A 23,235-nucleotide genomic window follows, 5' to 3' on the forward strand; every position below is an offset into this window, starting at 1 on the left:
TTATAGTGTGTAAAACCTGATAAGAGAATCATTTTATTCTCTGTATAGTCTTACAATTTTAACCTGCAGTAAGACAAACCCATCAATTTGCAGCAAGCAAAAATGTCTAAAGCCTACTTTATACTTGATAATTATGTTGCCAGAGAGTGTACATGAATTGTATTATGCAATACAGGTTGAAGCCTTTCACTTCTGCTCAGCATATGGAGAGACTTATTTGGAAGTAGATATTAATATTTGTTTGACAGAACAGAGTAAAAGGTAACATGATTTTCATTATCCTATGTAGGACCTTTGTCAGAAGGTCCAGAATTGGATTCTGTTGCTACTTGTAAATGTATGTGTGCATTATTATTTATATATACACACACATTTATAGAAAATAAACTGTTTAAATATAGAAAAATAATTACTATTTCAATATTTTGATATACAATCTAAACCTCAGATATCAAATTGATATATATTTATATTGTAAAATTATTTGAGTGCACCAAAAGGAATGGTACAGTAAATATTTATCTGAAAAGTTATTTTTAATATCACCTGACTGACAAGTTACTGTTTTTAAGTAAAACTCTTTCAGGCCTGCTGTAAGACGTCAGTTGTGTCATTTAGTGCAAACAAAGTTTACAGATTATCATAGATATTCATCTGTTAAGTTGCACATTAATGATATTAAGATGAATGACAACCTTGTATTAATTATTCCTTGAGAATTTTGTAACAAAGCCTTTCAATACAGGTAACCTTTGGTGTAGATGAAGAAGGGCAGCTATTGAGGGCGGTACAGGTGTGTTCTGCCTCCTCCAAAAGGCTAGCTTATTTTCATTAGTGGTGACAAGTTTGCCCTGTTTGTCCTATTTGCTGTTGATTCTGGATATGTTTTGTGCTTTTGGGTTTGGGTTGTTTGGTTGCTTGTAAGGTTTTTTTGGTTTGTGCTTTTCTTTTTGAATTGGTGCCGTGGATCTGGTTAGAGTAGGAGATTTGTATTGTGTTTAAAAACAAAAGCTGTGTGAATGAAGCTTGCTTCCTCTTTCTTTTCTCCATAATTCCTCATATTTTACATTTCTTCAACCTGAAAAAACAGGCCAAAAAATATTGCAAGTTTGGTACTATCCTCAAACCAATGGGGAAAGTGTTTTATTCAAAGCAGTAAGATAAGTAAGCTGCCTTAACACAGTCTTGAGTGTGTGTGTTGTTTTGAGTAAACAGCAATCATCCTAGAGTTCCTACTAAAGGAGGTGTTTCTGCAAGGTGGGTTGCATCTATTTGACTAATATCACATCTGAACTTTTGATAGGAGTGTTGTATTTTGCAATGATATCTGCTGACGTGCTGGAATAATGGTCTCTTACTCCTGTGTAGGATCTAAATCTCCTGAAGAGTCAGATTTACGTGACTCCAGTTACTTCATGCTGTTCTAAGTGTTTGTATATGATAATGCTCTTCATTAATTTTTTGTTGCAGAATGAAAATGAACGTTTGCAAACTCAACTCACCCAAATACGCAACCAACAAAAACAAGATATGGAAAAGCATCAGCTTCTGATCTCGGGCTTGAATGAGCAGCTTAAAGGGTAAAATAAAGGGTCTTTACAACTCTGTACAGATTAGCTTTCTTTGCTTTAAGCTTAAACTTGGTATGAAAAGTATACTCTTTTAAAACACCTGTGAAAGAGTTACAAGAATCCTGCTTCTGATAGCAGTAATGTTATATTTGTACTTGGAAGTTTAAAAGGAAAATGTAAAAAATGAATATTTTAGGAAAATAGTTTGGGGCTAATAATTCTAGAAAGCGTAAAGCCAGCTTTGTTTTCAAAATGTCTAAGTATATATTTTCCTTTTAGCTTAAGTGACAGGAATAGCTTTCTTGAAAATTCCCTTGGAGAGAAAGAACTGAAATTGTCGAGCACAACAGAAAAACTGGAACAAATTGAAACTTTGAGGAAACTGCTTCAAGAAAAGGATCTTTTGAACAAAGAGCTTGGTGAAAAGTTTGTGCATACTGAGCAAAAAGTAAGTTTTATTGTTAAATAGTATTATTAGAACTGGTGAGCATTAGGCATAACTTTCTACTTGTGTCCCAGCAGCAGTATTGCAGTTTTCCCTAAGATTTTTGCTCTGTTTCTTTACAGTTTTGTCCATGTAATTGCTTTGCTTTAAGTTGGGTGTAAGGATTTCTTAGACCAAACACAGAGCTTTGCATGAAAGTATGTTTTATTGGGGTGATAAGTTATTCTCATTTATTAATTTCAACACAGAAACCTCACTGTTGTATAAACTGAATATTATAACGCTAACATCACAATTTTAATATAGTTCTATATATTTCTATCACGTTGCCTTTTATTTTTAACACTAAGCTGAATGAAGCCTTAAAGAAATGCAGTGTGTATGAAGTGGAGAACACTGAGCAGAAAACAGTCATCAGTGATCTAACAGAAAAAGTTGCCACACTGAAGGAAAAGGTAACTCATTAAAATGAAGAGATGTTATGTTCTTTTGACACAGCCAATTTAAATGTCAGTAAAATAACAGCATTAACTGCTTAAAATTTCATACACTAAGCTTTCTGTATACTTAAACAGCCTAAAGAATAATATGGGTATCTTGTGAGTATACAGTAAGGTACAGATTGATTACTTTAAGTGCTCATTCCACATGTGGAGTGTAACTTCCATTCTCCCTCTAACATAAGTTTGAAATATTCTTGTAACATTATTCTCTTGATGTTTAGACTTTGAAACAAGATGGTGTGGTAGAATCGATGCAGCTGGATCTGGACCAGACCAATGAAGAGCTTGACAAATTGAACACAAGCCACTTAGAGGAAAGATCTCAACTTATTCAAGATCTCCAGAAATGTGAAAGAGAAATTGATAATCTTAAAGAAGCACTGGCAGAAAAAGACAGGGAGATGTCTATGCTGTCTTTGAATATGACAGAGTATTCTGAACAGGTTATCATCCTGAAGCATCACGTGCAATGCAAAGAGGAAGAAATCCGAGGCATGGAAGAGGCTTTATCAAAGGCTGAAAGGGAAACTCATTTACTGAAAGAAGTACAAACAGCTGATGTAAGAGATGCAAGCCTGCACATATCTGCCCTTTCTGAGCAGAGTAATACAATGAGAGTAGAGCTTGAAAGAATCAGAGTTGAGAATGAAGCTAAAACCAAAGAAAATGAGGAATTAATAAGACAAAGCAGTGAGAACAGCCTTACAATTAAGGATCTCCGTTCTGAAATCAAGGCCAACAGTGTTGCATACCACAACAAACTAGCGGAGTGTGAGTCACAAATTACTTTGCTGAAAGAGCAAATTAGTAAATCATCTGAAAAGCTACAGGAAACTGAGAATAAACAAAGAAAAGAAACTGAGCATTTGAAATCTCAGCTTGAGGAAAGCAATACTCTAAAGGAAAAATGGTGCAATTTGCTTAAAGAGAAAGAGAGTAAAGCACAGACACTTGAAGATGAGTTAAAATCAATTAAAGATTCATACAACAAACTGGTGTTGGAAAATGCTAAAAAAGAGGAAGAGTTGACTGAGTTGTCTAGGAAGCTTGCGGAACATACTGAACATCAGGAAACAATTCAAAAAGAGCTACAAGAGAAACAAGAGTTCATTATTTCATTAGAGGAGAAGCTTGGGGTTATGGAGCAGCAAAATGAAGAGACTAAACTTAAATTAACTGGAGATCTGAAAGCCAAAGAGACATGCTGCAAAGAACTTAATAACCAATTAAATGAAATACATAAACAGATGAACAAACTGGAAATGGAGGCACAGGAGAAAACTTCAGCTAATAAGCAATTGCAGGCAGATCTTGAAGAGAAAGAGGAAAAACTGGCAGAGCAAATAAAAGCAAATGAATACCTGAAAAGTAGTATCGATATGGTAGAAAAAGAGAAGGAACAGCTGATCAGTGAAAAGGAGGATTTGTCCAAACTCCTGGATGTAAAAGAGTGTGAATTGTTAAAGAAAATCCAGTCTGTGGCAGAAATAGAGAATAAGTTATCTATTAGCACCGCTGAGTACGAAAAATCTCTTTCACTACTAAACTGTGATAAAACCAGCCTGGCAAAAGAGATTGAACAACTTTCAGTGCTTGCCCAGCAAAAAGAAAATTCAGTTGCAGAACAGCTGCAGGAGAAAACAAAGGAATGTAATGTGCTAACTGATCAGTTGTTTGAAAGCAAGGAACAGATGCAACAGTTGCAGGAGCAAATGCAATCACTTCTCATTCAGCTGAAGGATACTAGAGACAAAGAAATAAAAACAGAAGAAATATTAAATAATAAATTATCTGAATGCAGCAGCCTGATCCAGGAGCTCAGCCATAGTAAGGAAAATAATTTACTACTGCAGGAACAAATTCAAAGCCTAACTTTGGATTTTGAAACTGCAAACAGGTCTCTAAAAGAGAAGACCCTTCAAAATGATTCATTATGTAAAGAAATGGAAGAGAGTAAGCTGTGTGTTGTAGAGTTGCAGGATGAAATTAAAAATCTTAAGGATGTAAAAACAAAGTTATCACAGTTGGTAGAGGAAAGAGACCTGACTGTGAAAAATCAGGGTTCAGAACTTGAAAAGTTGCACAAGCAAGTTTCTGAAAACATGGAAGAAAGTACTTCATTAAAGGATCAGCTACAGCTCTTAAGCAAAGAAGTAGATCAGCTTAGGCATGAAAAGGAGGACTTTGCAAGCTTATTGATCACAAAGTCACACGAGTGTGAATTTCTTCAGTCACAGTTGGTACAACAACAGTCCGAAATTACTTCAGCAAGGCAACAAGCACAAACAGCAGCTCTAGAAAATGACAAGTTGAAAGCAGACATTGAAACAGTTAATGTTCTGGTCATGAAAAAGTCAGATGAAGTAGCTGCTTTAACTTCACACTTATCCCAACAAAGTCATAATATTTTAGAACTGAAGGACAAAATTGATGGCCTGTTGATTGAAAAAGAAAACTTAAAAGTTGCCTCTGAAGAAAAAGAAGCTCTCCTTTCTGAAAAGGAGGCTTTGATTCAGCAAATGAAAGATAGTAAACAGGCAGGAGAAGGGCAGTACATGCAAATCATTTCTGATCTGCAAAACCAAATACAAGCCCTAGGTTCTGAAACCAACCAGCTTAGACAAACAGTGCAGGAAAAAGAAAATGAATTTAAGAGGCAAGGCCAAGAATTAAAATTATTAAAAGATAAATCTGAGGAGTCTGATGTACTTAGGGTTCAACTGTCTGAGAATATGGAGGTTATTTCTGACCTGCAGTGTCAGATTAGAAATGCAGCAGAAAAATCATCCCAGTTGAATGATTCAATTATACAGAAGGATGAATGTTTAAAACAAAAGTTAGATGAATACATCAGTTTAAAAGCCCAGCTTGCTGAAGTACAGGAATCTTCTGTTTTGCAGGAGAAGCAGTTAAAGCTTATAGCCTCTGAAGCAGAACAATTGAAAGTGCTTGTTTCAGAAAAAGAATTAGCCATCGATAATATTTCATTATTCAGTGAGAATTTAAAGACACAGCTTCAAGGGAAAGAGAATGAATGTGAGGTTTTAAAGAAACAGGTGGTAGAGCTGGAGGAAGCAAAAGTGACTTTACAAAGAGAAATACAACATCAGAAGAATTTAGTAACTGAGATGGAACAATCATTATCAGAGAAGGAATCATCTCTTAAAGAAAATGACAATCTCCTCAAAACTCTGAAGGAGAAAGCAAAGGAAGATGACAAGAAGACAGTTACAATTTCTGAGCTCCAAAATCAGGTACACGAACTAACACAAGAACTACAAAAATCTAAAGAACTAATCCTTGAGAAAGAAAATGCCTTTTTATCTCTTCAGGAGAAAATTGAAGCACAGAATGAACTAAGAACTGAGTTGAATGCAGCTCTTGGCCAAAAAGAAGTTGTTATTGCTGGACTGCTTAACTCTTTAAAGGAGAAAGATGCCAGTATACAGTTGGCAGATAGCAACGTTAATGTTCTTTCTAGTGAGATTGAGGTTCTCAGAGAAAAACTAGAGAAAAGTGATACAGCCATGAGAAACCTGACTGAGGAAATTCAGGAAAAGAATGAAAAACTTGGTATTAATCAGAAGAAAATCGATTCTTTGACTGCTGAACTTGACTCTCTTAAAAGTGAACACCAAAAAGCACTAGACCAAATAAGTACATGGGGAGAGCAACTACAGCAGAAAGAATTGTCTGTGGAGTCTCTGCGTGTGAAGTGCACTGAACAGGCAGATAACATAGTGCGTTTGAAGTTAGAGTTGGACAATGTAAATTCCAAATCATCTCAGGACTGCCATGACAATGCACTTTTCATAGCTGGTCTGCAGTGTCAGGTAGAGGCTTTAGAGAAAGAAAAAAATCTGTTACAAGAAGATGTGAATAAACTGATGGCCGAAAACACACAACTTAGTGCCTCTCAAAATGGTTTGCAGAAGAAATTGGAAGAGCTCCGAGAAATCAATGAAAAACTAGAAATCAGTGAGGATTATTCAAGAATGCAGATAGATGCTGTCAAACTGCAGATGAAGACTGAAAAAGAGAAGTTACAGATGCAGGTCAGTGTGAAGGGTGAAGAACTTGCTAAACTAGAACGTAAGTTTGAAACTCTAGAACAAAGTCTACTTGAGTCAGAAAGCAAATGGGTGACTGAACTTGATAGGGCAACTTTACAAAACAACAATCTTGCTGAGCAGTTGAGCACTTTAGAAAGTGAAATGGAATCAAAGGATAGCAAAATCCAGTCTTTGCAGCAAGAGCTGGATCTTATAAACAAGGAATTAACTCAAAGCTTATCTCCATTACTTAGTAGTAGGCTTTTATGTAAAGAAAAGGCAGCACAGGCTTCAGATTCTGAACTGCAGCTAACTAATAGTAAAACTCAGTTGGAAAAATTCTCCACTCTGATAACCGCTATTTTGAGCAAAGAAACAGAAGGAGAACAGTTGCAACTGGTGCTTTTAGAAAAACAGAAAGAGATAGACACCATGAAAGAGGAATTAAAAAGTATGGAGTCACTTGAGAAGCAGAAGGAGTTGCTTCAGAATGATATTGAGAAGATGAAGGGTAAATATGAGTCTGAAATTGAATGTCTGTCAAAAGAAGTGGTCACAGTGAAGGAAGCATTATGTAAACAACAGTCTCTCCTGCAAGAAAGCAAAGAATCTTTTGCAGAAGTAAATAAGCAGGTTGAATTTCTTCAAGACAAGATAGATAAATCAGAAGAAATAGTAAGAACCAGTCAAGAAAAACTGCACATCGAAGGTAAAAAAGTAGCCAGTCTCCTTAAAGAAATGGGAGAAAAAGAGCAACTCATTGAAAACTTAACTTCCCAGGTAAATCAGCAGAAGGACTTAGTTTCTGGCCTAAGCCAGCAACTGAAAGAAAAGGACTGTTCTGTTACCCAGATCATGGAATCATTGTCTAATGAAATGCTGAATTTTTCTGAAGAAAGAAATATGTTAAATACCAAACTGCAAGACCTGGAAGTTGTCCATAATAGTTCTGTAGTAGAGCTAACCCGAGCATTGCAGGAACTTGAGGACTGTAAGAAAGAACTGGAACATAGTCAGGTTACGTTAAGCAGTCGAGAAGCTATGTTTAGAGATTTAATGCATGAGAAAGAGCAAATGCAATTTAATCTTGAGAAAATGGGCAAGGAAAAAGAGAATCTTAAAAAGAAACTTCAAGCAGCATTGATAATAAGAAGAGATCTAATGCAAAAAGTTGCAAAACTAGAGAAGAATGGTCAGGAAGAAATAGAAAAAGAGCAAAAAAAAGCAGAGGAGCTGTTGAAGGAAGTTAATGAGTTAACAGAGAAGCTGAAAGTAGTTGAAGTACGAAAGAAAGAATTTGAGTCTCATCTTGGAACTTTGAAGCAACAACTTTTAGAAAAAGATGCCAAAATAAGTGATTTGACTGAAGTTTTGTCTTCTAAAGCTTCTTATTTAAAGGAACTTCAGGACAAGATTGCAGAACTAAATGATGTCATTGCTGACAAACAAAATACATGTGAGCAGAACCTAAAGTCTTTAGAAGAGAAGGACCATGTGCTTGCTCATATGCAGTCTATGCTTGATGAAAAAACAAGTGTGTATGAACAGGAACATTCTAAGCTGCTCTTAGCTCTTGAAAAGGTGAAGTCTGAAGTTAACAAGGAAGAATTGTTGAAAGATTCCAGTGCAGACGAGCCTGGTTTAAGTGCTGGGGACAGAAAGAAGTGCCTGGATGCCAACATTGACGTTAATGTAATGAATCAATTAAAAAAAGAAAAAGAAGCCTTACAGAGGGAGCTTCTGGTCAGGGAAGAAGATAGGAAGAAAGCTCAGAAAGAAAGGGAAGAGCACATTAAACTTGCAGCAGATTTTGATGAACAAAAAAACCAACTTGAGCAACTGAAACTAGAACATAAAGCACTCTGGGAAGTTCTTCAAACAAAATGTAAAGAACTTGACTTGAATGAGTTAGAGTACCCCCTAGTGAAAGAGCTGGCTTCATCTAAGGTAGTGATGGGAGAAGAAGAATCCGATAAACCAAGCAGCATTCAGGTTTCATCCTTTAAAGAGTCAGAAGACATCACTTTGGTGGCAGATAAAGACACCGAGTTAATAGAACTGCGAAATAATTATGCAAAACTTCAGGAGGAAACAGAAATGTTAAGGAAAGAGTTGAGAAAAATACCCACTGAATTTGGTGATGCAAGGGAGGAAACTGTCAACTTGCACTCTTCAAGGGAGCAGGAGCAATGTGAGGGCAGCTTGTTGGAGGACATAAAGCATCTGCAGAAGAAGTTGAAAGCATATGAGGCTGAAGCTATAAACGTTAAGACAGAGCTTGAACGTGTGAATAATGAGAAGGAAGCACTGATTAAAAAAAGTGAAGAAGATTACAAGATGAGCCAGGAGAAACTGCAGAAATTGAGAAGTGAAGCTAAGAAGGAGGTTAGAGAAAAGAATGAGGAAATAGCAGCATTGCACTGTTCGCTTACAGATCTCAAAGATAAACTTGATCTGGAAAAGGAATTGTTAAACAAAACTATAAAGGAGGGCCAAGAAGAAACCCTCCATTACAAAACAGCACTTGAAGAAGTGAAGAGTGAAAAAGAAAAACTACTCAGTTGTTTAGAAAAGTCTGATTTGGAGCTAATTAATATGAAAAAGGAGGTAAAACATTTCAGTGAGGAAAACAAAAAACTTCTGACAGAGCTGTGTGTGCTACGTGAGAAGGCTGAGATGAGCAGACCCGTGGCACCATCCAAAGAGCTGAAGGAAGACGATGATACCGAACGACAAAGGTTGCAGGGTAAAGGCGCCTATTTCCAACTATCAGAGACTGCTTGCTCTGGCAAAACTAAAGTGAGAGAAGCAACAGAGTGTCAAGTCCAAAAACAAATGCAGGTGATTGAAGAGCCACTGGCAAAAACTGCAAATGAAAATGATTCTAAACCACAAGAGCAAAGAACTGTACCAGAAGAGAAGACCAAAGAGCTCCTTCAGAGAAAATTACAGGCAGCTTTAATATCACGTAAAGAATCCCTGAGAGAAAATAAATGTCTAAAAGACCAGCTTGAAAAGGTGATGTTGGAAAGAGAAGAACTGGTGAACAAAGCAGGGATGCTTGAAAACTTGCTAGAGCTTGCCAGAGAAAAGCAGAGTTCAAGTACTGCTGCTTCATTGTCTGAAGAGGAGCGCCTTGCATCTGAAAATGCCAGATTGCTAACTGAAAATGAAAACCTCACTGCAGCTTGTGAAAGTCTTAAATCCACCATGGAGACTATAGTTCAGGAAAAAGAGGCCTTTTCTTTCCAACTAAATACCTTAAAAGATTCTCAGACAGTTGAATTAACAGGCTGGAAGGCTAAACATAGTGAATTAAAGCAGGAGTATGAATCGCTTCTTCAGGCGTATGAGAATATCAGTAGTAAAATAGCAGATATGAGGCAAGTTATCGATCTCAGTAGAAAAGAGAAGCAAGAGGCTATTCAAAGACTGAGGGAAGGAGAATCTGAGAAGGAAGCTCTTGAGAAGCATTTACAAAAACTCATTGATGAAAATGAGGTTATTAAGAGTCAGCTGAAACAACTTGGAGAATCCAAGAAAATGGAAGTTGACGAGCTACAAAGTAAAGCAGAAAGGCAGATACGTGAGCAAGAGGCAAGGATGCAGGAGCACCAAGATCGTCTTCATGAACTCACCAAACAGAATCATCAGCTAATGGAGGAAAATGAGCAGCTGAAACAAACTTCTGAAAACTTAAAACAGTCTTTAGAGAAGATTCAAAATGAAAATTACATCCTTCAGAACAACATCACTGTAACTAAAGCAGCTTTGGGAGAGCTCCAAGTTCAAATGGAAGTGCACCAGAATGATACACAATCTAAAATCAGTGAGGCGTTATTGGAGAACGAATCATTATTAAAGGACATTAATGAGTTAAAGGATAAACTCTCTGAAAAAGAACAAGACGTGTTTATCTTAGAACAAGAAAGAAATGTAATTTCAGAAAAAGCAAAAGAAACTGAAAAATCTTTGGACCACAAAGATCACTGTCTAACAAAGCTGGACATGGAATGTCAAAGGCTTACACAAGAAATTGTTAGCCTAAATGAAAAAGTTAAGATTTTAGAGGATGACAAATGTCTCCTGCAGGAAGAATTAGAAAATGTACAAGAAAGTTCTTACAAAGTAAAGAATGAAAGAGAATTTCTGGAGACAGAATTGCTTAATCATGTCAAAAAAGTTGATCACCTTACTGACAGAATGAAATTGGCACAAGTGCAGAATAACTTGCTCTTACAGCAGCTGGAAGAATTAAAGGCAGAAAAATGTAATGTGATCAGAGAAAAAGAAGAACAGCAGTTACATCTTGTAAAAATGTTTGAGGAGAAGGTGAAAAGTGCTCAGAGGGATAATAATGGAAGTAAAAACAAAACGAAAGAATTGCAAGAACTCTTAAAGGAGAAACAGCAGGAGATCAGCCATTTGCAAAAGGATTCTATAAAGTTCCAGGAGCTGATCCTGGATTTGGAAAGATCTGTGAAACTGTCACAGGCAAAAAGCGAAAAATTCGAAAAGGACTTAAGGAATATGTCAGAGAAGCTTGCAAAGTCCAATGAAGAGATACAGCATCTTGAGGGAAAGCTTTCCTCCCAGGTGAGCTTATTGGATCAGTCAAAGGATGAAGTGAACAGGCTCACAGATGAGAATCTAAATTGGAGAAAAGAACTTAAGAAAAAAGATGATGAGCTGCAAATTCAAAAGAGGGAATATGAGAGACAATTGGAATTTAATCTTCAGCAGCTAAAATTGGTTCACAAAAGAGACTTTTTGAATCTAGAGGAAAGACACGGTGCCCTTGAGAGAGAAAAAGATAGGGCACTTAGTGAGATTCATGGTTTGCAAGAGGAAATTAGCATGAAGGACTCTGAAAACAAGAAACTTCAAGCAGATCTGAATGCAGCTTTGGCACGATTAGCTGCTTTTACAAAGTGTATGTCCTCTCTTCAGGATGACCGGGACAGGGTAATTACCGAAATGAAAACCTGGGAAATGCAGTTCAAAGAGATCATCCAAAAGAAAGAGAAACAGGTAGAAGACAGTAATAAAAGAATAATATCTTTACAAGATGAATTGAAAGAGAAGATCACTCAGATTCAAGAACTGAATATCAAATATTCTGTCGTAGAGGAAACAAAGGATGAACTGTATTTGAGGCAAAAATCTGTTGATAGACAACGCCATGAAGAGCTCTGCAGAATAAAGGAAGAAAATACAGCATTTCTGAACAGGCAGCAAGAACTGGAGAGTGTTCTTCAGTCCAAAGAAGAAGCTTTGCAAGCACTCCTTAAAGAAAATAGTTCTCTTAATCATCTTATAGAGAATAGCAAAAGTGCAGGAAGAGAGATAAAAGCTCTGGAAAGTAATTTTACCAAACAGGAACAAGAATTGCAACAGCTTCTAGCTGAGAAGGAAAAACTTAATGCTGAATTGCAAAAGCAGATTACCATTTCTGAGCAAATGAAGGTCATGCTAAATAATAAAGACAAGGAAATTTCCATACTTATTTCTTCCAAAGGTGATGAAATCTCTGATTATCTTAGTCAGGTACAGAATCAACACAGAAAACAAATCCAAGAGTATGAACTTCAGTTAAAGTCTTTGCAGCTGGAGAGGCAGCAATCTGAGGAGTCCTGTCAGAGGTTGGAAAATGATTTGAGAAGTCTCCAGGTGAAAGCAGACAAAGCAGGTCAAGATAAGGCTGCAGTTGCCGGTGAAATAGATGCCTTGAAAAAATCAATGTCATCTCTTCAGAATGATCGGGATGATCTATTTACTAAATACAGAGAGCTGGAACATCTTCACCAAGATGTCTTGAATCAGAGGGACAGCCTTATAGTTGGCAATGCAAGTGAGAATAATGCTTTGAAAGAAGAACTGAGGGTGCTTCTTAATCAAATTGATGATCTTCATTCTGAAAATGCAATGCTAAGTGCACAGCTGATAAAGTATAGGGAAGATCTTAACCAAGTTTTATCTCTGAAAGACCATCAGCTAAAAGACTTACTTAAGCAGAAATTGGATTGTATTAAAAGCCTTGAACAAGAAAAATATGATCTTCAAAAACAAATAAAAGAAATGCAGCTTTCCAGTGAACTGCAGAAGGATACTGCTGTATCTTTGGAACATGAAAATAAGAAATTGGTGTCTAAAGTAAATGATTTAGAATCTTTAATTGCATCACTAAATAAGGAGAAGCTTGTTTCCAGATCTGGAGAGAAGCTGGTAACTAGTGATAGTGTTCAGAATCAAGAATGTGTATCAAATGGGCAGTATGGAGAAAATCTTCAAGAACTCCACAAATCAAGAGGCAGAAACACTAAGGGTGCAGATAAGGAATACAGTAAGACTCTTTTGACACTTGAACATAGAGATGAACCTGATGCTTTTCCAACGAAGATGATGCTAGAAGTTCAGTCTCAAAATAGTGAGCTGAGGTCCCAAAACGAGGCCTTTGGGAAAGCAATGAGTGCTCTGCAAAATGATAGAGATAGGATAATAGAAGACTTAAAGGTACTTCAAAGCAAATACACATCTGATCTCCAGACTGAAAAAAAGAAAGGAGATGAACGTGAAGCTGAATTGGATGGCTTTAAATTACATCTTGTCACTATGCTCAAAAAAAATTCTCTTCTGAATCGGGCTATTTTTGATGTTGCAGATAAGGTTACACTTGATCAGATTGCTGCTGAAATTGAAAAGCTCTGTAGGACATTAGTCAGTCGAGAGATGGAGGTTAGCAGGCTCTCAGCTGAGTGTGGCAGTTATGTTCACCAGATTGAAGCTTTTTCCAAGGCTATGGCCAGTCTTCAGGATGACCGAGACAAATTGCTGCAGGAACTCGGCAATCAGAAGGTAACTTCTGAAACAAAACAGGGCACAGCTTCATTTCTCGTTGGTTGCAACAGCATCAGTGAGCTAAATTCTCTTAAAAGTTATTTGAATATGCCTCAGAACAATAGGGGAACGTTGGTAAGTTTTCATTTTGTATTTCTTTACGCAGAGAATGCTTAGAGACATTATTTTGGAGTGCTAAGAAAACGTGGGATTAGAAAGGCATGCTTTCAATTTTGGGAGTTTAGGTAATTATGGTGTTAAACAGGAGCAAATGATGAAAAAACATCATTCTGTAATTGGAATTCTAGCACTACTAAAACTTCAACCAGACAGTTTTTGTTCCAGTTCACTAATCATGTTCATTAAACATAGGCTAAAGAAGGAGCCAGCCTTGCAGCTGTTGAAATATCAAAACTGAAGACCAAGGTTGATGATTTGGAGAAGGCATTGCATCAGACAAAAGCCTTCCAAGCAGAAACTGAGCGAGAGATTGCATCATACCAGAATGAGCTTGCTGGATTAAGGTATAAACGTTAAATGGTATATGTGACTCTTGTTTAGAATTCTTCAGTGACTTCAGAACCTGACATAAAACTGATACAAACCCCAAATTATGTATAGTTCAGCAGGAAGTAGGATAAAAATATTTCTGTAATGTGTGAAATCTCCGAATTTGATTTCTACAGGGTTGTCTGTTGGTGGTTATCCTTGTATCTTTATGTAATGGTCCTCTGATTTATGTCAAGTTTCAAACAGTCTTCACTGAATGGTTTTTCTTTTGGTGACATGGAACGATAGTTCATGAATCTTATTTCGGTGCTTGGTATCATACTCTCTTCTCAAAGTAACGATATGGCTGGATATTTCCTCCCCTAAATTTCTCGATTTTTAAAAGATGTCTGAGGTGTTGCATGTGTGTCCCAACAACATATTGAAAATCAAAGTAATTTCACATTTGAGCATTATTTTTGTAGGTTCAGCACTGTTCTTGCATCATGTGTGATAAATAATGTGACACCTTGGGCTTAATTCTGTGAATGACTCACAAGGGCTGCTTCAGAGAAGGCAGTAGGCATTTTTAAGTGGCACTCAGTGGAGGTTTAGACTCTTGTTCAAGCTTTTAACATGCTGTGATCGGTTCAGTGAAGATACTTTGAATTTGAGGCCAGTAGGCAGCATACTAGTGCCTTACTGCATTTTACTATCCATAGTGTAATTTCTAGATCTCTAATTAAAGTCTGTATAGATAATACCTGGTTTATGTTAGAACTTTTTAGGGGTGGGGTTGTAGATCAAAAGGCCAGCCCCAGATTTACCTTCACAAATGTGAGCAAGTTAGCATGAAATATTCAAACCTCATTCTAAACATGTGGACTTAACCAGTGAACAGCATTAATAGTCTTTTTCCCTTTTTTTTTCCCCAAACTTGTCTTAAATTGAATACAAAAGGATTTAAATTGCATTTATGCCCTTTGAGACATTGCCTGTGTCTGACAGCAGATTCTGGAGACGTGGTATGCTTGTTTGTTTCAGTGTTCTGAGTCGAGGGGTATTCCTTTTCAAACTTGTGTGTCTGCAATAAGGGCGGCTGGCTGCCCTGAGCAGCACCCTGCACAACTGTGACCTAGAGCTGCTTTGTTGAACAACCTTATTCTTTAACTAGCTGAAGTATTTATTGCATTAACAGATATTAGTGTCTTTGCAGCCTATGATCTTCTCTTGTCTCCAAGCCAACAAAGAAAATGTGATGTTATCACTTTCCAGCCTTTATTTTCTGACCTTTTTTTTAGCACATCTCTTTAAATTGAAGTATGTATTGAGAATATTCATATATTGTTCCATATTTGCATATAACTGTTGGAAAATACCATTATTTATTTCAGAAATAACAATAAGTACAACTTTACCATTTTTCTTGAACTTTGTATGTATATCATCATTTGACATCTAATTTTTTGTCTAATATTTTATGTTCAGAATGGAAAAAAACCTCCTCCTCTCAGAGTCTCAGGCTCTGCGAAATCAATGCCAAATCACAGTTGCTGAGAAGGACCAACAGATTGCACAACTACAGAAGCTACAACAAGACATGATTGTGAAGAAATCAGTCTCTGCTGGCAGCAATTATCCAGTCCAGGTAAACAAATGAAATGTAGCAGGAGGCACAAATCTACTTCCATCAATTTATTGGTTTAAGTTTGCAGCTTGCTTCCCAGAAGAGCATGATAGTGAAGTATCGAATGTATGTCAGTGTTGCCTGGGCTGAAATCAGTAAATGGAAACTATTCCAAGCCAATGAGTTGCAATTATTAAAACCACTTTTTAAGGGAGTCTGATACATTGGTCAGCTTCTTTTAAACAAAGAAAAATAATGAGTTTCTCATGCATTGATAAAATAAGAGAGGGAACTCACTGATGTGCTGTATTTTAATGATTAAAAAAATGGAAAGCACCTTCATAAAGAAATGGCATGATTGTGAAGCAAAATGTGAAGGTCTTAAACCACTAATGGTTTCATAGTCGAAAAGGAGTAACTTTGCTGTGGTTACATTTTAAGGTAATTCTAGTTGCTTGTTGCTGAGTTGGTAGTAGATTACTGAAGTAACATTGTAAGTTACTATCTCAGATGACTTGAATCCAGAATGTAATGGGAAGAAGTTGGGGGAAAAAACCCACAAAATGGTTCAGCAACAGACTGAGTGCTGATAGCGACACATAAGTGAAGGAAGTAAACCATATTCCTTTTTTATTTTATTAAAAACATTTTAGTTGGTATAGTTTGTATCTCACATGCTGTTCATTTTCTGTGATTAAAATAATGAAGTTGTGAATGTTCCATCCCTGCCAGTGTTCAAGGCCAGGTTGGACAGAGCCTCGGGTGACATGGTTTAGTGTGAGGTGTCACTGCTCATGGCAGAGGGATTGGAACTGGATGGTCTTAAGGTCCTTTCCAACCCTAACTATTCTATGATTCTAATAAAAGCTATGGAACAGTAATGTGGGGTTATGGAACATCCTAGGTGGTAGAAGTCTTTATTTCATGATTGCATAGGAAAACAGATCTTGTAAAGCATTAGAGGTTGCACACATCCCTCCATTATTGGAGAGTAATATCAATAAATTGAACTGCCAGAGATTAAGAAGTCCAAAGCTGTGAATCTGTGATAAAGTTGAGTGGGTTAGTTTTCTTTTCAAAAAGGACTTTCAGCTTTAAATTCGTATTTACAAAATAGCTGTTCTTCTATGAGTCATGAATACCATATATTATTAGTTTGAAAGGTGTTTTGTATTCATCTGTCTCTTGCTATTACACACCCCCCCTTTTTTGTGTGCTTCACACAGTTTGCAGATTTAAAAATTAAGTTGGGTTGCCTTTTCAAGGTAATTTAAATTGGGGTTTTTTTCTCTAAATTGAAGTATTTAGGTTGAAAACTAAGGGTTTTTTAAATACATATAAAGTAGAAGTCTCTTGCAAATGTGGTATTAACTTCTGAGAAGGAAATGATCTTGTGAATAGGAAATTATTATGTAGTCTATATATTTAGTGTTGGAGTTTTATATTCTTTAGAGAGCTCCTGTACCATTTCCCATGAATGTGCTGATGCTTTTTAAGGTTTTAGAAACTGTCTCCCTTGCTGGAAGTGCAGATACACTGGAGGAAACCAAACGTATCTTAGCTGAAAAGAATCAGCTCCAGAATGAACTGCAGCGCTGCCTCCAGGAGATACACCAGAAGGATCTTCATTTCCAGCAGATGAATTCAAAGGTAACTTAGAACAACAGTTGTGATCCTGAATACCTCGTATGAATTTTAGCTGGTATCAATATAGAAACGTTGCTTAAATTGGTGGTGTCTTGTGTGGTTTGGCTTTAAAATTTACATTCTCCAAAACGTTGGCTCAGACTAGAGATTGCAAACTAAACATCAGTATTATGTTTCTGTCAGGCTTTCCTGGCTTGTTCTTTGGCTGAGAGAGGTTTGTTTGAATCTGCATTCTGAAGACATGGATGGGATGCTGATGAGCTTCTACTCAGAGTAAAGGATTTTTCATTATAGAAAGAAGCAGATGTCTGTCTTTGCTAGAACAAGATTTTAGCTATCTCAGACCAAATATTACATACTTCAGATATGCTTCCTTACAAATTCTTGATGAACAGTTTTGCGGCTGCTAACACAGTGTGTGTCTGTGTGCACATAATGATTTTGTGTTCAGTTTTGTTTACAAAAGTTTGTAAATGTTCTTGCAAGTTCCCTTAATGTTTCTCTCTTTGCCTGATATTCCCCTGGTATTTCAAGCAAAGCAGGTTTATGTTACCTTTTGTCTGTCACTGTTTTCACTCCTTCACCCAAACGTTTTATAAACCTAATAATCATTTTAACCAAACTTTGAAACAGGTGTAGAAATCTAAGCCTCCTACAAGGGAAGATGAGTGTTTGGGTAATGAGCCCCATATTATGGTCTGATTTTTGAAAACAGATGACAATTCACTGCTGAGCATTCCTGGACTGCCTGGTGAACATGCTTATACAACCAGCCTTATTTGGCTTTATGTGTTATCCTGAAGCAGCGACTACATATGCTGTGTTTGCCAGGTGGTGATAGCATAGCAAACACATGGAGGAAGGGTTTAAAATCCTGAGTTTTTGTTTCGGGCAGATTGGTGACAGGGGAAATCAATACTCAGGTTTTATTATTTTTACTGTCCAAAAAGTAATGAGGTAAATCTTACTGAAAAGTCATAGAATCATAGAATGACAGAATAGTTAGGGTTTGGAAAGGACCTTAAGATCATTCGGTTCCAACCCCCTGCCATGGGCAGGGACACCTCACACTAGACCATGTCACCCAAGGCTCTGTCCAGCCTGGCCTTGAACCACTGCCAGAGATGGAGTGTTTACCACTTCTTTGGGCAATCTGTTCCAGTGCCTCACGGCCCTCACAGTAAGGAACATTTTCCTTATATGTAGCCTGAAGTTCCCCTGGTTCAGTTGAACCCATTAACCCTTCTCTTTATCACTACAGTCCCTGATGAAGAGTCCCCCTCCAGCATTCTTGTATCCTCCCTTCAGATACTGGAAGTCTATGCAGTTTTCAAACTAGTACACAGTTGTGTTCAACAGCAGGTCTCAAATCTGTTGTAATTTCCAGGAGGAAATCATTGCTAAATTTTATTTATTTAAATGTTCATTTCTTGCAGGTTGTGCAGTCAACAGAAGAGAATGCTGTCTTGTCTGCCCAGCTGAAGACTCTTTCACAGACCCTAAGAGACAACCAGCTTCGTTACACTGACTTGCAAAATCGTTACTTAAGACTGGAGAGGGAGTATCAGACAATGCAAGTGACATCTTTCCAAGGCACTGTTCAGGTAACCAATATATGGAAGTGGTTTTAGTTGGTTCTTTTTCCTCCTATGCTTATGCTTTTATTTTTTCCATGCTAAAAAACAAAGTAAATACTTTCTGTTGTACCGATTCAGTACTTTTGCTAGTCCGTGATCATAGAATCATGGAATGGTTTGGGTTGGAAGGGACTGTAAAGACCATGATGTGCTGGAGATACATGTCTTCATTGTTGTAAAGCTGGTTTTATTTGAGTTTTCATTTAAGGAAGCTGTTTATACATGGCTTTTTTTTCATTCTGTTTTGAAGTACCATCTTTTTTAATTGGTCTACTGCCTTGGTTATTCAGTAGCAATCAATATAATACCCTAAAATACGATATAGGTACATACATATAACAACCTTTACTCTTCCATAAAGAGAAATAAACCTGAAGAAGAACTGTTGAATAAAAAACAGATCACAGAGTGGTTTGGGTTGAAAGGGACCTTAAAGCTCATCCAGTTCCAACCTCCTGCCACTGACAGGGACACCTTCCACTAGAGCAGCTTGCTCCACGTGCCATCCAACCTGGCCTTGAACACTGGCAGGGATGGGGCAGCCACAGCTTCTCTGGGAAAACCTGTGCCAGTGCCTCAGCACCCTCACAGGGAAGAATTTCTTCCTAATGTCTAATCTAGATTTACCTTCTCTCCGCTTAAAGCCATTCTCTGTTGTGTCCTGTCACTACATGCCCTTGTAAAAAGCCCATCTCCACCTTTCTTGTTGGCCCCTTTAGGCACTGGAAGCTGCTCTAAGGGTCTCCCCAGAGCCACCTTTTCCCCAGGCTGAGCAAGCCCAGCTCTCTCAGCCTGTCTTCAGAGCAGAGGGGCCTCTGAGCATCTGGGGATGATCAGAGGAAAATCTGGAAATGAATAGCTGCATTACTTATGAAACTGCAGTCAATGCTATATTATTATCTGGATGTGTAGATGCATTTCTTTCACTTCAGAGCTGGCTTTGTTATACAGCATACATGTATCCTTCAAGTCCTGCAGCACACACAGGCATTATTCTTCATCAGCTTTCAGTTAGAAAACAGGCTTGGAAGATTGCAGCTCCAGAAATGAAAAGATTAAATGGCACAAAGAGGGGTTTGTTCCACAGCTTCATGGTGCTTATGGCTTCTTTAATTGAAACAAAGATTCTTAGCAGCTAGAAAAATGGTGACTGGCTTTTTTTTTTTCCCCTTTAATATTTCCTAGGATGAAACTAGAGCAGAAGTTCCCCCTGGAGCGCCACAGGAAAGATCTGCAGTTATTGTTGAAGTAGACAATATGGAGCTAAATGAACTCAGAAAAAGGTCAGGACTGAGACATGTATTAGCAATATTGTTTTCCTGACAGCTGTGTTGTGAGTGCAAAAGTAATGCTTTTCTATCCCTCTAAGACATTTTGGGGGAAAAGGGAAAGAAGTGGATTTACAGTGGATTAAATGAATCATAGTTGTCCTTGTGAATTGTTATAATCTGCTGGTATTTGTGGTTTCGTGGTGTAAAGATACACACTTATTGGTGACTATTTCAATAACTAATTTAAAGATAATTAAATCTTTTTCACAAAAAAAGAGCATTCCTTAAAAAAAACAACAAGAAAGTAATTCTTTAAGTATATCAGATGCTGATCTTGCATTTCATTTTGTCACAGGCTTGCAGAGACTGAGCAACAATATGATTCAGTGCAGCAGGCACTCACGCAGCTGACAGAAACACTGTCAGAAGAGAAGAGGAGGAGAGAAGCAGCAGAAGAAGCCCTTGGGCTCTCTGAGGAGCGAAGTAACAGGTAAAATACTCCTGGTTGTAAAGAAGAGTGTCTGTAAAATGTAGTTACTTCTTTTCTTACACTTTTGAGCATGTGACAGTTAGATTGCTGCATTAAAGCCTTATGTGGGTATGGAATAACTTTAATGTTCAGAGAGCCAAAGCCACCTTTCACCTCTGCTTCCCCTTGGATGAATGCAGGGTGAGGTTTTCATTTACACTATGTGTGGAGTCAATGCAAAGCTTGCTACAGAACTGAAAAAAGAAGGGTCAGATTTTTTTGTTTGCCTTTTGTTTTTAGTGAGATTAGTGGTAGGTTTTCCTGTAGGTGTTAGATTTCTGAGCAAGTAACAGAACAAATAGAACAAACAACTAATAGAGCCTGTTTGTGAGTCTGTGCTACTTGAAGCAATGGAGACTGTGTTAAAAAGCTAGGTTTAACTCTATGGCCTCAGCTGTTGGACTCAGTAGTCAGGGGTATTTGTTTTCTTCCAAGTTAGAAAAAAGCCTCAAGTATAACAGCTTTAGCACACCCACAATTTAGAGTCAAAATACCATTATCCACCTGGCTACGTAAAGTGTCCATCGCTGCCATCATCTGGAAATCACTATTCAATAAGCTAATGGTGATGGGGGTTCTTGTGAATAAGTAAACCACCTTGAAAGTAGATTGTAAATAGAGACTGAAAAAGACCTGGCAACATAAACTAAGTCTTCCTGCTTTTTGTGGGGACCTTCCCCTCTTAATGTATGTATACAAAACAATGTTTCTGATGTGAATTCAGTACTTTAAAAGAGGAGGTAAGTCAGTACTCCACTGTCTCCCTTTATTTTTAGGTTTGAAGTAAGCAGTTACAGGTCTGTACCTAGTGAATACACTGTTCAGATGGAAGCAGAGGAGGAAAGGGAAGCCTTAATCATCAATCCCAGTGAACATGTTGTTGTGCGAAAGGTAAGTGAATGAAAGCTTTTAAACCCCTGTGTTATAAGCTACTTAACAGAGGTGTGCATACCATATGCTGATACTTGCAGGCTAGACTGAAGACAGCACACATGATGATCTGCATCATGCTACCCCTTTGTTTTTCTGTGTTCCCTCCGCTGTACCTTTGTTTCAACTCTCATTCATTCTTGGGAGTGCAGATTTCCCTTCTGAGTGATTGGAAGTCACTGATTTTGGCTTGTCCTCTACACAGAAACACAGGCATGAAGCAGCTGCTTGCCTAATCTGCCTTGTCTCTGAAAAGATGTGAAGTACTCTTTTATCCTGTTAATATCATGGGGATGGATGGGCCATAGAGGCACCCATTCTGAGTAGTAAACTACTACTGAAACTACATCTTACTGTAAAAATGTCTTGAATTTCTTTCTGTTTGAGTTGTGGATGGTGAGTCAAATAGAGGCAGCTGTACTCCATGCCATAGAATGTATTACATCTGTCCAAATTAAAGCATGAGTAACCATATTTATATTGTACGTGTGGCCATTAAATAAAATGTGTATGCATATAATTATGTATTTTCATCTCTAGTGTGTATATGTAATTACATAATACACAAATACCTTCTATCCATTCCCCTCCCCTTTATTAATGCTGTTTTCTTCGGCCTTTAAATCATTTCTGCTTACAGCCTGTGCTGTGGTACCCATTGCTGCACCAGAGGCAAGAGGTTTAGAGTGGCTCAGAAATCCAAGTTGCACTGGAGCTTCCTTTCATTTGTATTCATAAATACTTACTGGATGCTTTTTGTTTCCTAACCAGATGAAAGGAGGAGCCCTTTCCATCCGAAGATGGCTTCGAGGGCGAAGTCTTTACTGTTCTAAGCTGCTGACCTCCAGAGCAAAATCCCGCTATTTATTCCTTACATACCTGGTTACACTACATCTTGTTATTTTACTGTGCCTCACGGGTGTTCTCTGAATACACTGCATTTTCTTGGGTAACTTACTTCCCTGTAGGTAATGGTGTGCCAATTCAAGATTATAGACTTTTCACATGCTGCTGTTAAGCTATGCACTGGACACAGTTGTATATATTCTTGTTACAATACATGAATCTTGAGCTTCTAAACAGACATATGTGTATATCACAGTTGCTCCAAAGTTGACTTGAATCACTCTTTACCAGTGGAATATTATATTTGCTAAGGAGAAAAGATTGCCCTATAAAGAAACTGCTGCATACAAGTTATTTAATATTGTTTGTGGGTACATAATGATTGATTACTACTGAATGGGTTGTAAATGATATCTTTTCTATATAAATTTTATTTTAAGAGTTAAACTATAAATTTTAAGGGAATATTCAGCTATTACTGTTCACTGGCTTCTTGATTATAACAAGGAGTTTTATAGAGTGCAATAAAGGAAGAACTACTGGATTTTTGATTTAAATTTTTTGTTTGGGTGTTGTTTGGTTTGGGGTTTTATTTTCTGGCTGAAAATAAAAGAATGAAGAAGGTGGTTCTGTGGCTGTACAGTTTGTAATGGATATGGCAAGGTGTGCTGATACATGTGTGGTAAGGACGTAAGCCGGTGATTAAAGATTCAGAATTGAGATGACATGAAGAAATGTCTTCAACTTCCTATATTCCTTTAGAGTTGGTTAAAGGTTCCATTTCCATATTTTTTCTTGTGATTTTTTTTGTTTGTTTAAATTCACTTGAACTTGTCTTGGTGGGTTTAGTT

At 37.4% G+C, this 23,235-nt stretch overlaps 1 protein-coding gene across 7 annotated transcripts in view; it reads left to right on the top strand.

Annotated features, from left to right (window-relative positions):
* Window positions 1–23,009, top strand: part of LOC133207010 (golgin subfamily B member 1-like) — a 44,156-nt gene extending 21,147 nt beyond the window's left edge. For 4 of the 7 annotated variants that reach the window (XM_061343490.1, XM_061343491.1, XM_061343493.1 and 1 more), the window contains exons 17-28: window positions 1,471–1,580; window positions 1,851–2,019; window positions 2,367–2,471; window positions 2,741–13,543; window positions 13,781–13,932; window positions 15,386–15,545; window positions 17,022–17,174; window positions 18,608–18,775; window positions 19,994–20,091; window positions 20,435–20,569; window positions 21,385–21,499; window positions 22,310–23,009. In XM_061343490.1, the coding sequence (XP_061199474.1) occupies window positions 1,471–1,580; window positions 1,851–2,019; window positions 2,367–2,471; window positions 2,741–13,543; window positions 13,781–13,932; window positions 15,386–15,545; window positions 17,022–17,174; window positions 18,608–18,775; window positions 19,994–20,091; window positions 20,435–20,569; window positions 21,385–21,499; window positions 22,310–22,468 (12,327 nt within the window). In that variant the 3' untranslated portion in view covers window positions 22,469–23,009. Of the gene's footprint in view, window positions 1–582; window positions 1,258–1,470; window positions 1,581–1,850; window positions 2,020–2,366; window positions 2,472–2,740; window positions 13,544–13,780; window positions 13,933–15,385; window positions 15,546–15,810; window positions 15,966–17,021; window positions 17,175–18,607; window positions 18,776–19,993; window positions 20,092–20,434; window positions 20,570–21,384; window positions 21,500–22,309 lie in introns of those variants that run through there. The other 3 variants (XM_061343496.1, XM_061343495.1, XR_009723925.1) reach the window with 3 other exon arrangements.
* Window positions 23,010–23,235: the final 226 nt, after the last annotated feature.

The sequence above is a fragment of the Neopsephotus bourkii genome, unplaced genomic scaffold (assembly GCF_033783945.1).
Source record: "Neopsephotus bourkii isolate Nb327-2 ecotype Australia unplaced genomic scaffold, CSIRO-AGI_Nbou_v1 NB_1825, whole genome shotgun sequence".
NCBI lineage: Eukaryota > Metazoa > Chordata > Aves > Psittaciformes > Psittacidae > Neopsephotus > Neopsephotus bourkii.